The 13,137-nt window shown below is 53.5% G+C and overlaps 1 protein-coding gene across 3 annotated transcripts in view; it reads right to left on the bottom strand.

The window, feature by feature from the left end:
* EPB41L1 (erythrocyte membrane protein band 4.1 like 1) overlaps positions 1 to 13,137 on the bottom strand; it is a 143,818-nt gene that overhangs the window by 112,821 nt on the left and 17,860 nt on the right. The window contains exons 1-2 of one of the 3 annotated variants that reach the window (XM_038572175.1): positions 11,488 to 11,633; positions 1,319 to 1,402 (exon numbers count right to left, since the gene is read on the bottom strand). Coding sequence is in view for 1 of the 3 variants with exons in the window: in XM_038572171.1 (XP_038428099.1) it covers positions 1,319 to 1,402 (84 nt within the window). In the remaining 2 variants the exon portion in view is untranslated. Of the gene's footprint in view, positions 1 to 1,318; positions 1,403 to 11,487; positions 11,634 to 13,137 lie in introns of those variants that run through there. The other 2 variants (XM_038572171.1, XM_038572174.1) reach the window with 2 other exon arrangements.

The following is a 13,137-nucleotide window of genomic DNA, read 5'->3' as shown; positions in this document are numbered from 1 at the left end:
ATGTACAGCACTTAGGGCACTTGTGACACTATCCCCACCCCCCATCCCCCAACACACACACACAAGGCAAGAGGCAAAACCAGCAGGGTTCACTGGCTGCCTGCACTCTGGGTGGGTCCCCAGGATCAGGAGGCATGCCCTGTCGGGCACCTCCACCTAGAGCACTCACTCAGAGGTGCTTGGACTAGGGCCACCTCCCAGGGCCACCTCTGCTGGAGTCAAGGGAAGGGGTCCAAGAGGCAGCTGGCCCCCTGGAAGGAGGGGAGGAGCAAGCCCTGGAGGCAGATTCCAGGGCTGGGAAAAGGTGGCAGGTACTGGCCAGAAAAACCAAGTTGGCTCCAACCCTCTCCTGGGGAGCAGAGCCAGCACTCAGACTCCTCCCACCAGCCCCACAGGGTGAAACTCTCACCAACTATTATGTTTAACAATTAACTTTGATTCTTTTCCATTTCACCTGGAGGCAGATCCAGCAAAAAGCCCCATGTGGGGGTAGTGGATGTTAGGTGAAAGAAGAGGAAGGAGCAGGTGTGAAGGGAGAAGGGGGTGATTAGTGAACCCCCTCACTTCCTCCTTCCCATCCCATCCTACTAATGTGGGACAGCCTTCACGCTAAGGCATAAATCCTATAAGGTCAGGAGCAGTGACCTGGCACGTAGTAGGTACTCAATAAATATTTTTAATTAACAAACAAGGGGGCAGAGTGAACTAGAATAAAATAGGTTAGATAGATGGGCAGATTGATGGGGGGGGGGGGAGTCCAGGAGACAAAAGGAGGCTGGCACCTCCCTGACCCCTTAGACTCCAGGCCCTCTCTGAGACCTGGACTGAGGACCAGGACCACAGCCACCTAGGGCATGCCAGGGGCGTGGCTTTGAAGGAATTTCCCCTTTCCCAGGCTCTGCTTTTCCTAGCGGTGACCTTTGGAGCCTTCACCTCTTACCCTATAAAATGAAGGTGTTATTGCTATGGTACATGCAGGGCTATACAGGGCCAGGCCCACAGATGCTGGGATGCTCTCTGTCTCTTGCTGCTTGGCAACAGCCTCCTCTTCTTAGGCCACCCCCTGAATTCCCCTACCCTCCAATATTCCCCTGACTCCCACCTCTGTGGTCCTTTTTCCTTTCCGGGAAGGAAAGCCCAGAATAATGATGGCTCCAGCCCACTCACGTCCCACTCACCTGGGATCACACACATACACCCTGGCAACAGATTGCAACCAATATGCCATTTGCTTGTCATTTACACCCCTCCACAGGTTCCTTGGCCCACTCCTTACCTCTTCCTCCCAAATGAATGCAGGCCCAGGTCCGTAACTTACCTAGGTCTAGTGCTGAACTCACTGTGGCCAGTTCACTCAGTGTTCTTGGGTGGGGGCTCCCCCTTCTGGGCCTTTGCTTCCCATCTGTGTAATGTGAGGAATGAGGAGGGTGGATCAAGAGATTGCTTCTCCTGCTGGCCAGCTCTGATAGTTAGAGATCCTGACATTTCTGGGATCATTTTGCACTTTACCTTCAGACAAACTAGAGTTCAGATCTCCACCTCGGCCAGGTAAACAAGCGGCCCTGTTATTATGGGACAGACTCCAACGCAGGCCTACAGAGGCTAGGGACTACAGCCCGCCTCTGACCATTCTTAGCTCAAGTCCCCCCCCCAATTCCCACTTACTGGTCCCCAGTACCTCCACTGTAAAGCCCTACCCTTCCAGTCTTCTCTCTCTGGTTCTCCATAGTGGCACCATGAGCTGTCAATCCCTCAAATTCTTCTTGGCAAAACAAAGGTTAATGCTGCCCCTGCAGGGGTGGGGGGCGACCCCAAGCCCCTTCTGTGTGGAGATTCCGGAGCTGCCCCTGCTCTTTCACTCTGCTCTTTTCTCTTTCTGGCAACTCCTCAAGTACGCCCCCTACTTTCCCATCTCCAGCCTGAAGCTCCCCTCCTTTACCTCCATAGGGAACACCTGTCTACACTGATTATGGAGTCTACACTGATCTCTCCCTCCTCAGCTCGCTCTGCCATGTTTCTGCCAGATGCTACTCCTTGTAGGAGAGTCTTACTGCCCCTACTTAACCTTAGAACCCTGGAGACCAAGTGACTCTTTCTTTTTTTTTAAGATTTTATTTATTTATTCATGAGAGACACACAGAGAGAGACAGAGACAGAGACACAGGCAGAAGGAGATACAGGTTCCATGCAGGGAGCCCAACATGGGACTCGATCCCGGGTCTCCAGGATCAGGCCCTGGGCTGAAGGCGGCGCTAAACCACTGAGCCACCCGGGCTGCCCCCAAGCGACTCTTACAATGATTTTTCTCTGTCTCTCACTCTCTCCCCCCAGCACAATGCTCAAACCATAATAGGTGTCTGCTGAAACAATGATAATAACCATTAACTGAAAAATAATGAATTCTAATTGTATATTGACCATTTAGTCTTTACAATGCTCACATCTCAGCATTTTACACATAGCATTTCAGTTAATACCCCCATGCCCCTAAGAGACTTGTTATCCCTAGCCCTTTGGTTTAAGGTGAGGAAACTGAGGCTCAGAGAGGTGAATTAACTTACCCAAGATCACACAGCCAAGACATGGCAGAGTCAAGACTAGAATTTAACTTTTTACCCTTTGCTTTACTTGGCCTCCCTCCAATCCACAAAGAAAGGAGGGGATATGTGTAAAGTCATGGCCTACCAGTGATGGGGTCCTGGGGGCTCCAGAGAACCCAGCCCAAGGCCAGAGGCAGATTCTGCAAATAAAACTCAATATCCTTCTTTTGAGCACCTGCTCTGTGCAAACTCCTGTTCTTGGTGCTGGGGGGCAAAGAATGATACATGAAACATCTAGTGCTCACAGTCCTGCAAGAGAGACAAGCCATGTCCCAAGATAAAACTAAGATCAGCAGAACTCCTCCAGGAGGGGAATAGATAAGGTGCTAAGGGAATGCAGAGGAAAGACAGATTTTCATTATGGGGGTGGGGATGGGAGGGTCCACACAACTTTGTGGGACAGAGGTTGGCATCTGAGCTGAGCCTTGAAAATGCTCAGACAGGATTTCAACAGTGACTAGAGAAAGGGGGGTGGCATTCCTGGCAGGGAAGAACCCAGGGACCTGGGGCAGAGATACAGGTAAGTACTGAGCACGTCCCAGGAGCCTCAGGAAACATATTGTCCAAATCCCTGTCCTTGGCACTGGCCCCCAGTGTCCAGCCCTGAAGAGAGACTACCTCGAGTACCCCTAGACTCACAGGCACCTGGACCACTTACTGTGAATGGGCACGGAAAGACAGAAATCACTGGGCACCTGGGCATGTGGTTGGACAGGCGGGACTTAAGGGGCGAGAATCCAGGCTCTGTATGGCATCTCTGAAGATGGGAGATGCTAAAGGGAGAGGCAATCCCTTCAGAGGGGGGTAAGCAAAAGGGTGAAGAATGTGAATTGGGCAACAGGGAACCTGGCTTCTAGAGCCACAGATCAAAGCTACCGGCAACTATCGTGTCTAACTCCCCATTTAACAGCTGGGAAAACTAAGGCCCAAACAGGGGAAAGAACTGACCCACAGTCCCTCAGCATCTTCACTTAAAGCAAGTAATGCGCTGAGAGGCAGGAGAGATCTGCCTTTACCTCCTGACTCTGTCCTGAGCTCCCCAGGGACCCTTCCCCAGTCATTGGCCTACCACTCTATAAAACCACCCTGAAGATGACGCATGCTCAAAGACATAGATGGTGCCTATGGAGCCTTTCCCACAATCAAGGCACACTCTCAAAATTGTACAAGGCGCTTCACAAGTTCATAAACATTTGAGACCAACATTCTCCAAGTGCCATCTGAAAACCTAAGGGTCACGGTCACCTGAACAAGGAATCTGTTAAAACAGGCTGATTCCAAGGCCCCACCATGGATCCCACCCTTCCAGGAAGCAGCTGAGTTTGGATCTCTGGGCAAATTTTAGAAGATAACTTTTTTTTAGCAAGCTCCTTTAGGCTACTCTTGGGGGAGCAAATTTTGAGAAACCCTGTCTTAGGCAACTTTCAGAGGCAGGGGTAGAGGTAGGGTGCTAAACTACTCTCCTTTTAGCTGTTTCACATATTGAACTTCTGCTTCCTGGACTATGAAGAGAGAGCTCTGTGGCTTGAAGGTTTAAAGCTACTGTTCATTAATCAAAGTTCCTTCTTGTTGAGATACCTGCTCAAACTGACCATGGTCATGAGCATGGTCCCGGTGAGGGTGGGTAGAGGCCCAGCAAGCTGACTGTAGCTGCTCAGATTTGGAAGTGACACTCAGATCCAGCAGCCCTACCTTCAAGGGCATCTGCATTCCAGGGCTGAACTTGGGGTGAGAGGTTCCCTATCCACCCCAGCCTGGAGGCACCTTTCCTCTCTCTGGACTGTCTTGCTCTGGCTCTTAGGCAGCTCTGGCTTCCTTGTTTTCCTTTCTAGCATAAGGGCCCTCCTAAACCTGACTTTCCTGGCTCCAGTCTCTGCTTCCCTCCCCTCCACATCACAGAGCCAGATAGAGGATCTCCAAGCCCCCAAGTACCCTTCCTGGGAGACAAAGCTATTGTTCTTTGCAGATGATAAGCTTATTTAACTAGAAGACTCAGGATAATCAATGAAAAACTAAGGTGACCAATCTAGGGAAAAAGCCAAGTACCTCGAGACCTGCCCTGTCACCTGCCCCTGATGCATGTCTCTCCCACAGGTGGACACTGCCTAGGACATGATGGGCTCAGAGCCCAGGCCACCCCAGGTCTAACGCTGTAGGAAGGTCAGTTCCTGAGGGAAGTGACAGCACAGGCTGGGAGGTAGGAGAGACCTGAACGGGAGACTCTGCTCTCTGAGCTAAGAATTTGTTCTCTGAATTGGAGCAAGTGCACATCCCTCTGTGAACCTCTAAGCACTCTAGAATGTCCCAACCAGGACAGGATAGGAACGATTCAAGAGTACCCACGGGCTTTGGATAGATTTAGATTTAAATCCCAGCTGTGCCATTTGTTGGCTGAGGGCTGGGTAGGCCTTGGGCAAGTTATTTAGCCTCCTTTAATAAAATGGAAGTCTAATCTCCGCCTCGCTGGGTGGTTGCAAGGATTAAGAGACATAAGGCCTGTAACACGCTTAGCACAGGGCCTGGCACATGGTAAGCCAATAACGTAAGATCAGTCACCAGAGTGAGCTTCTGCCAAGGAAGACTTGAGGCCTGCTAATTCACAAGTGGCCCCAAGCAACCCCAGAACCACCTACTTGAACTGGGTCTGGAAGCTTTATCTTTAGACCTCTAATCTGGAGAGAAGATGGGGAGGAGGGAGGAGGGGCAGGACAAGGGAGTGAGAGAAAACAAGAGGAAGGAGGGAGGTAAGAAAAATCAAGGGGTAAAGAAGGGCTGGGCTCCCCCAGCTTGGGGAAAATGAAGATGACTTCAGGGCAATTGCCAAGACAGGATAAGCCTTCTCTCCTTTCCAGAGCCTTCCCTACACCAGCCAAGGCAAGGCTTACAGTGACACAGCCTACTGAGAAGCACAACCCTGGCTGTCAATAGGGACATTGAAGCCTTGGGTTACCTCCAGGCTCTGGCTCCCCACATTGCTGCCACCCGCCTGCCTGTGGTGGCCTCCTCCCGTTGGAGCAAGCAGAGATGGCCAGAGCCAGACTGAGAACAAACAACCTGCCCATTCAGCCGCAGAGGCACCGCCTGTTCACTCAGGACTCAGGGAGGCCCCTGCTCTGGATTCGACCCTGACTCAGTAGGACTCTCCCCACTGGCTCCCTGGCTCCCAGCTCTGCACAGTGCCCTCTCCAGGCCTCTACCTGTCCCACCATCCTGCTCCTGGGGCCCACCCTGCAAGTAGGGGGGAAAGCGCTGTTCAGAGGGCAAAACGGGAGCCACAGACAAGGTGTTCCAATTGCCACTGACCAGCTGTGTGACCTTCGGGGTGTCACTTTCAGAGCATGTTTCCCTTCTCTGGCTAACAGAGAGCAAGGACCATTGCTAAGGTTCTCCTAACTGACAGCAGAGCAGCTATACTCCCAAGCACACAGGGGCACGGAGGACTTGTCTCCAGAGAGGAGCGGGCTGGGCTGGGCTGTGCTGAGAATGCAGTGGATGTGGCAATGGCCAAGGGTTATTATGCTGATGATGATTATAACTGAAAATCCCAGCAACAAACCCTTAAGCAATTTACAAAGAGCTCTCTCGTTATCCCCTGGGATTCACAATCTGGTGAAGTAACGAGAGCTGGATGATGCTAATTCACACTGGGCAGATGAGGAAGTGAAGCAAGATCTGAGGGATGCATCCCAGCTACTAAGTGTGCAGGGCAGGGGGTGCCGGAGAGGAAGTGATCATTATGGGGTGCTGACAGTGTGCCACCTCACCAGGCTTACTCACACCTGCTATCCAGACCAGGTCTGACCACCACGGCATGACATTGCAGGGGCTACTGTCCCCATTTCACAGAAGAAACTGAGGCTGAGCACAAGTAACTGACTTCCTCTTAGCTCGTGCTGCTCCATTGCAAAGCCTAGATTGCAGCTAGGCTTGTGGGACTCTAGAATTTGCACTCTTTTCCATCTTCCTGTATGCCCTGGGTTGAAAAGTGTCCCCCCAAATTCATGTCTACCCAGAACCTCAGAATGTGACCTTATTTGGAAAAAGTCTTTGCAGATGTAATTAGCTAAAATAAAATGAAGTCATACTGGATTAGGGTGGATCCTAAATCCAATATGACTGGTGTCCTTATAAAAAGAGGAGATGATACAAAGACACACAGGGAGAAAAGGGAGAAAAGCACGCGACGACAACGAGGCAGAGGCTGCTGCAGACCAAGGAATACCAAGGATTGCGGGCAACCACGAGAAGCTACGAGAGAGGCATGGGACAGACTTCCCCACAGAACCCTCAGAAGGAACCAACCTTACTGACACCTTGATTCCTCACTTCTGTCTCCAAACTGTGGGAGAATAAATGTCTGCTTTTTAAAGCCACCCAGATTGCAGTACTCCATTAAGCAGCCCTAGGAAATTAATACACTGTGAATCCTCTGAGCAGCAGACCTGGGACTCTTATTTTCAGATTCCCATCACCAGGCAGCCTTGGAGGCCTGTGAAAGGTCACTCTTGTCTATCCTTCATCTCCCTGACCAAGCTGGCCTCCAGTCCACCACCTGTGCTTCTTCTCCTTCTAGGTCTCTATCCACCCTCCTCTGAGCCTAATCTCCAGGTCAACAGTCCCTCCTCCACTACCCAGGCCACCCTCTGTCACCACCTGGAGAGCTATGTTTTTGAAATGCAAATCTGATTCTTCCAAGCTAGCTTAATCCTCTTCCCTAGCTCCCCGACACCTGTAGAACTCCAGCTCATCAGCCTGGGCCAGATACGGCCCCAAAGTTCTTCTCCGGCCTTACTTCTTCACCGTTCAATCACCCCGCCTGTCCCCACAACTCACCAACTTCTGCTCCAACCAAGAGAAGTATTTGGAGTTCCCCTAACAAGCCCTGGTGTCTTTGCACATGCTGCTCTAACTACTCGGAAGATAAATCCAGCCCAACACCATCTCTCTTCTTTGTAAAGGCTTTTCCTTCCTGAACAACCTCACTCTGTTACCTTGCATATTGTACATCCTTTCATGTTGGCCCCTACACCCAGCCTGTGAACACTGCTGGATTCGTTTCCATTTCTGGACGCTTAAGGCCCAGCACAAAGGCATTCAAGAATGTTGAAGTAGCCGTAATAGTAACAAATGCTAATACTTAGCAAATGTTTACTATGTGCTCAGCACCAAGTGAATCATTCCATGTATGTTCCTCATTTCATTTCCAAAACAATCCTATGGAACACGTACTATTATTGGTCCTGTCTTACAGGTGAAGAAATGAACAGATGAAGTCCCTTGCCCAAGTCCACCCAACTAGCATGTGGCAGAACCCGAATGACTCCAGAGCCAATGCTTGTAACCAGAATTAGGTACACCATCCATCCTAAAACCCTCATTTTATGGAAGAGGAAACAAGCAAAAAAGGGAAAGTGACTTGCCCACAAACAAGGCATGGACCCAGATCTTTAGATTTCTTATTCAACATCCTCCCTTTTCTCATTCCATAGCAGGATCCTATTCCAAGAGGACACAGACAACTTGCTGGGCTGTGTCTCCTGGAAAACTTTCTACTGCTCCCCTAGAGCAGAGCCCAGTACCAGCCCAGGCACAGAGTCGTGGTTCATCCATGGCCAGTAGATATAGCAGTAAAAATGACAGATAAATCTACTTCTAAAAATCTGAGGCCTGCTTAGATACTACAATGTCAGAGCTTGAGAGGACACTTTGGGTATCATTTAGTACCATCTCCCATTATATAAAGTCATCCACTTCAACAAATTTACTGAACCAATCATAAGTCAGGCACTGTGTGGGATCACTAGGAAAGGTGATAAGCAAGTTCCTGCCCAGATGGTGTTTGCACTTCAGTGAGGGGAGACAGACAGACATTTACCAAGTTCATGTATAACTGCAAATTCTTGAGTACTATGGACTACAGGGAGCTCAAGAATGTATAACAAGAAAAACAGACTTATTCAAGGGAGTTGGCAAAGGTGCCCCTGAGAAAGTCACTCTTGAGCTGAAATCTGAAGAGTAGGAGTTAAACAAGCTAAGAAGCGAGGGAAAGTGTGTTAGACAGGGAACAGCATATGCAAAATCCCAGAGGCTAGAAAGCTCATGGTGCCTGGATGATCTAAAAGAAGGCGAGAGTAGCTGGTTTCCAAAGAAGTGGGCAGGGACTTGATCTTGCCGGTTTAATAGGACAAGAAAAGGAGTGGAGAACTGAGCAGAGCAGGGAAACCCCTTGCTCAGAACCCGCCAAGAGCAGGCACTGTCAATGAGTTATTACATTATTCAGTGAAGGAGCACTCCGTCCAAGATGACAGGAAAGACCTAAGACTTGAAACCAGAACCTGCACCTGCCAGGCTAGGGCTGCGAGGCTACTGTAGTATGTGCAACAGTGGGCAAGAGATGCTTTTCCGGGGTTTCAACCTATAGAAGGTTCCAGTTTCCTGTCTGCACCTCTCTTGAGCTCAAGGGCAAGAGAATCACGTGTGTTTATGAAACCATAGACTGCTGGGCTCCACCCCCAGAGTTATTATTGATTCAGTAGGTCTGAGGGGAGCCCCCAAAATTTGCATTTCTAACAAGACCACAGGTGACCATGCTGCTGCTGGTGGGGTGACTATACTCTGAGAACTACTGCTCTAGATTCAAGTATATGGGGACAAAGGGACATGGTGAGTGGGGATGATGGCCAGGATCCTTGAGGGTTAGAAAGGTAGATTCCTAAATCTGGGTCACAGTGAGATAAATGCCAGGACTCTGAGAAACCAAAGGGGCCCCAGAATTTCACCTACTAGCTGCTCAGCCAGGGAAACTGAAGCTTAGGGGGTTCAGACTCTTCCATAAGAGAAGAGTGATACAAATGTGCCAGGCAAACAGACAAACACAAAAGGGTTGGACCAAAGTCCAAAGGAGACCCCTGGACCAGACTCCAGGGCTCCTGAGCTCCAGGCCTGAGTCTTTCTTGTTCTGAGAAAGGGATTCAGGGAAGGGGACAGCAAGCTTTGCTTTCCACAGCTTCTGATGCCAGAAACATTTTAAGAATTGCAGAAATCTGCTCTTGGCCCCCAATCCTATCACCCATCCACCCTCCTTCCTTTTACATTCCCAGCTCCCTCTCTTTACACTCCAAATCCTGTGCACTTGATCCTGGCAAGCAGAGCAGCAGAGGGGGAGGTGAAGTAATAGGAAGAACTGGAAGTGGAGGAAGAATTCTTGTACTCAGATGTCCTTCTTCCAGAACAATTCCTTCCTCCTATAAGAGTCTCGGTTCCTCTCTGTCCTTATATCCAGTCTACCCCTAATCCACGCACATTTTAGTACCAGCAACCGAAACCCACAAAACCAGAGGCTAAATTTCCAAACCACCTTTTCACCCAGTTTCTCTATATTAGAGTGGCTCTGAACAAAATTTTTCTACCCAATCCTAGTTGGCAGCAAATTGCCATTTCTCTTGCAAACCCATATGCATAGACTCACTAATACACAAACAGCTGTATGTACATAAAAACAAATATAACCGGAACTTATAAAAGCACATACACAAATACATCAAGACACATTATTCATTGTTCACTGATAAAACACACCTCTGCACCCAAATGCACAAGAAAAACACAGAGACACACATGCAGACAGACCACAAATCTAGAAATGCATGCATAGACCAGTACACGAGGAAAGGGGTACAGACACACCCAGAGACCTCTCAGAGGAGAGGTCTCCTGAGGGGTAGGAGTATTCCTGCATGGGCTCTGGCCCTTTAAGAGAATGGTTCTCCCTCCTTTCGGGGCACCCAAGGTGCGTCTCTACCCTCGAGGGCTGGAGAGAGTGACGGTGGGAGTGCGGCTGACCTGGCCAGGCCCAGTCGGGCTCTAGGCGGCTGTCAGCGCGCCGAGACAGGAAATGGATCCCTGAGCCGCCAGGGTCACCAGCCTGGGGGCCGCTGTTGTCGCCACTTCCCTCCCCCACACAGACACACACACACACACACACACACACACACACACACACACACACACACACGCTCGGGCTTCAGGCAGGACACGCCCTCCGCGCTCCACTCCGCCTGGTGCGCCAGCTCCGCCGACCGCCCAGCTCCTTCTGGCCCCTGGGGTGTGGCCGCCACCTGCCAGCAGAGTCTCCGCCGGCGAGGACGCTCCCGCCGCCGCCGCCCCCCGCCGCCCGGCCAGGTGCCCGGCTCCTGGGGACTACAGCGCCTCGGCCGCCGCCCCCACCGCTTCCTCTCGGCAGTGCGCAGACAAAGCGGTGCACACGCACACGGGGGCTACGCGGGGGCACACCCGCCCTCACACGCGCAGACACGGGGAGTCACATCGGCGCTCACACGGCCACACACACACACACCCCGCCACAGCTCCAGCCACAGGCGAGGCACTGGCACACACCCTCCTCCACATGTACACACACTCAGCTACATATTCGGACACACCCTCCAATAGACACATTCACGAATAGACACACGCAGACACACACACCCTCACCCAGATACACACACACCACCCCGCCCAGACGCACGGAGACCTACAAAGCACACCCCCCGCAGCACAGATGCACACCCAGCGCACACTCGCGCGCGCACACACCAACCACTTGCACAGACCCACAGGCACACGCGCGCTCACACCCAACACCCGGAGACGTGGATCCCGCCATCCTACCGGCGCCAGTACTGAGACCCGCGAACCGAGGCCCGGGCTCCTGGCTGGGCGGCCTCCCGCCCCGCTGGCGTCCAGCCCCCCGAGCCGGCCCGCCGGCCTGTCAGTGCTCAAGGACCGGGGCGAGCCCGGAGCCCTCGGCGATCGCCTCGTAGACACACGCGGGAGCAGACGCGGCGGGCTCCCCGGGGCCCGGAGCAGGGCGGCGCGGGAGGCTAACCTGGCGGCGGCAGCGCGGCTTCCGGGCGCTCTGTCCTCAGTCCGTGAGTCCGGCGGCCGCCCGGGCGGGCTCCGAGGCGCACGCGAGCTGCGCACAAATGCCCGGCTCGCTCGCTCGCTCCCTCTCCCCTCCCACGGCGCCCAGCCCCCTCCCCGCCCGCCCCCCACCCTGGGCTCCCCCTCCGCCCCGCCCCGGCCGGCTGCCCCCGAGGAGGCGGCGGCGATCCCGGCCGCCCCAGCAGCAGCCTGCGAGCTAGAGGCAGCGGCGCCGAGCCGCGAGCAGCCGGGGGAGCGCGGGAGCCGCGGGAGCCGCCGGAGCCGCCGGAGCCGCCAGGGCCGGGGCCGCGCGTCGGGAGGAGCCGCGCGGGCCCCCGGGGAGGGGAGGGGAGGGGAAGGGAGGGGACGGGAGGAGGGGGCTGAGCCCCGCGAGCCCGCCTGGCGCCCGCCGCCCGCCGCCCGCCGCCCGCTTCCCCACGTGGGCCCCGCGCCTGGCGCCTACCTGAGCCTCCTCTAGCTCAGAGGCCGGGGCAGAGCGGCGGGGCGAGGGACCGGAGACCCCCCACCCCCGGCCTCCTCGCCTTCCCGGGCCCAGCCCGGTGGGCTCGGGCCCCGCCCCCGCCTCCTCCCGGGCCCCCGCCGGCGCAGACCTGGGTTTTCCCTGGCTAAGGCGCCTCGGCTCTCGGCCCGGTGCCCCGGGCTAACCCCGCGGCCCGGCGCCCAGCTCGCCCGCCCCCTCTACCTCCGGCCGGGACCTGGCCGACGCCCACCCACCTCCCCGCCGCCCTCCCATTGTTCCCGCGGCGGGAGCCTGCGGAAGACCGCGCAGCGCCCCTTCCAGCCCTCTTCCAGGTGGCAGTACCTCTGGGCTCTCCAAAGGCCCTCCGAGGGCTGGCCCCTGGCTCTGGGATCCCGACACCGCCCCCCCCCCCACACACACACACACAGGCGCAGGCACGATCCTAGTAAAGAGTTTTTCTAAATTGGGGTTATAACCACCGGCCCTTATAGGCGCTCCTTCAGGTCCTACTTTGAGTATAGACTGAGGCTTGCGCAGGGAGGAATTAACCCAAGTTCAGCAAGCCCGAGATGGCAGCGAGGAGAATACGGGGATACCGATTAGGTGTCTCCATTCCATAGATGAAGAAACTGAGGGCTCCTGGGTCAGCGCCAGGCCCTTCAGAAGTGCAAGGAATAATGAGCCTGCCTTCCTTTGTTAGATACTAAATGAAGCTGAGCCAGGGGTAAGAAGCAAGTGTCATGCACTTTGGAAGGGTTTACCAGAAGTCAGAAAGGAAGGTAAAGACCTATCAAGTGCCAGGCTTTCACTCACTTTGTCTGGCTTAGCCCTGACCATAGCTCTCTGTGGCAGCTCTGATTGTCCCCAGTTTGCAGATGGGAAGCCTGTCCTAGTCTCTCTACCAGGCAGCACAGGGTCAGGATAAAGCCCAACCATTATTCAAGTCCTTCCCTGCTGTCATTGCCTCCAGTATAGGAAATGAAGTGCCAAATGGGCAGCTGAGAACTTAAGAAATCAAGGATAGGAGGCTTAGTTTGCACTTTGAAGGACATCCACAAACTAAGAAAAAGCAGAACTGAGAGAGCCAAGGTCCCTGAGCAAGACTGAGCACTGCCTGTCCAGAAGGAAAAAGTT

The sequence above is a fragment of the Canis lupus genome, chromosome 24 (genome assembly GCF_011100685.1).
Source record: "Canis lupus familiaris isolate Mischka breed German Shepherd chromosome 24, alternate assembly UU_Cfam_GSD_1.0, whole genome shotgun sequence".
Classification (NCBI taxonomy): domain Eukaryota; kingdom Metazoa; phylum Chordata; class Mammalia; order Carnivora; family Canidae; genus Canis; species Canis lupus.
The sequence above is the reverse complement of the archived record's forward strand: the minus strand, read 5'-3'. Positions and strand labels throughout refer to the sequence as shown.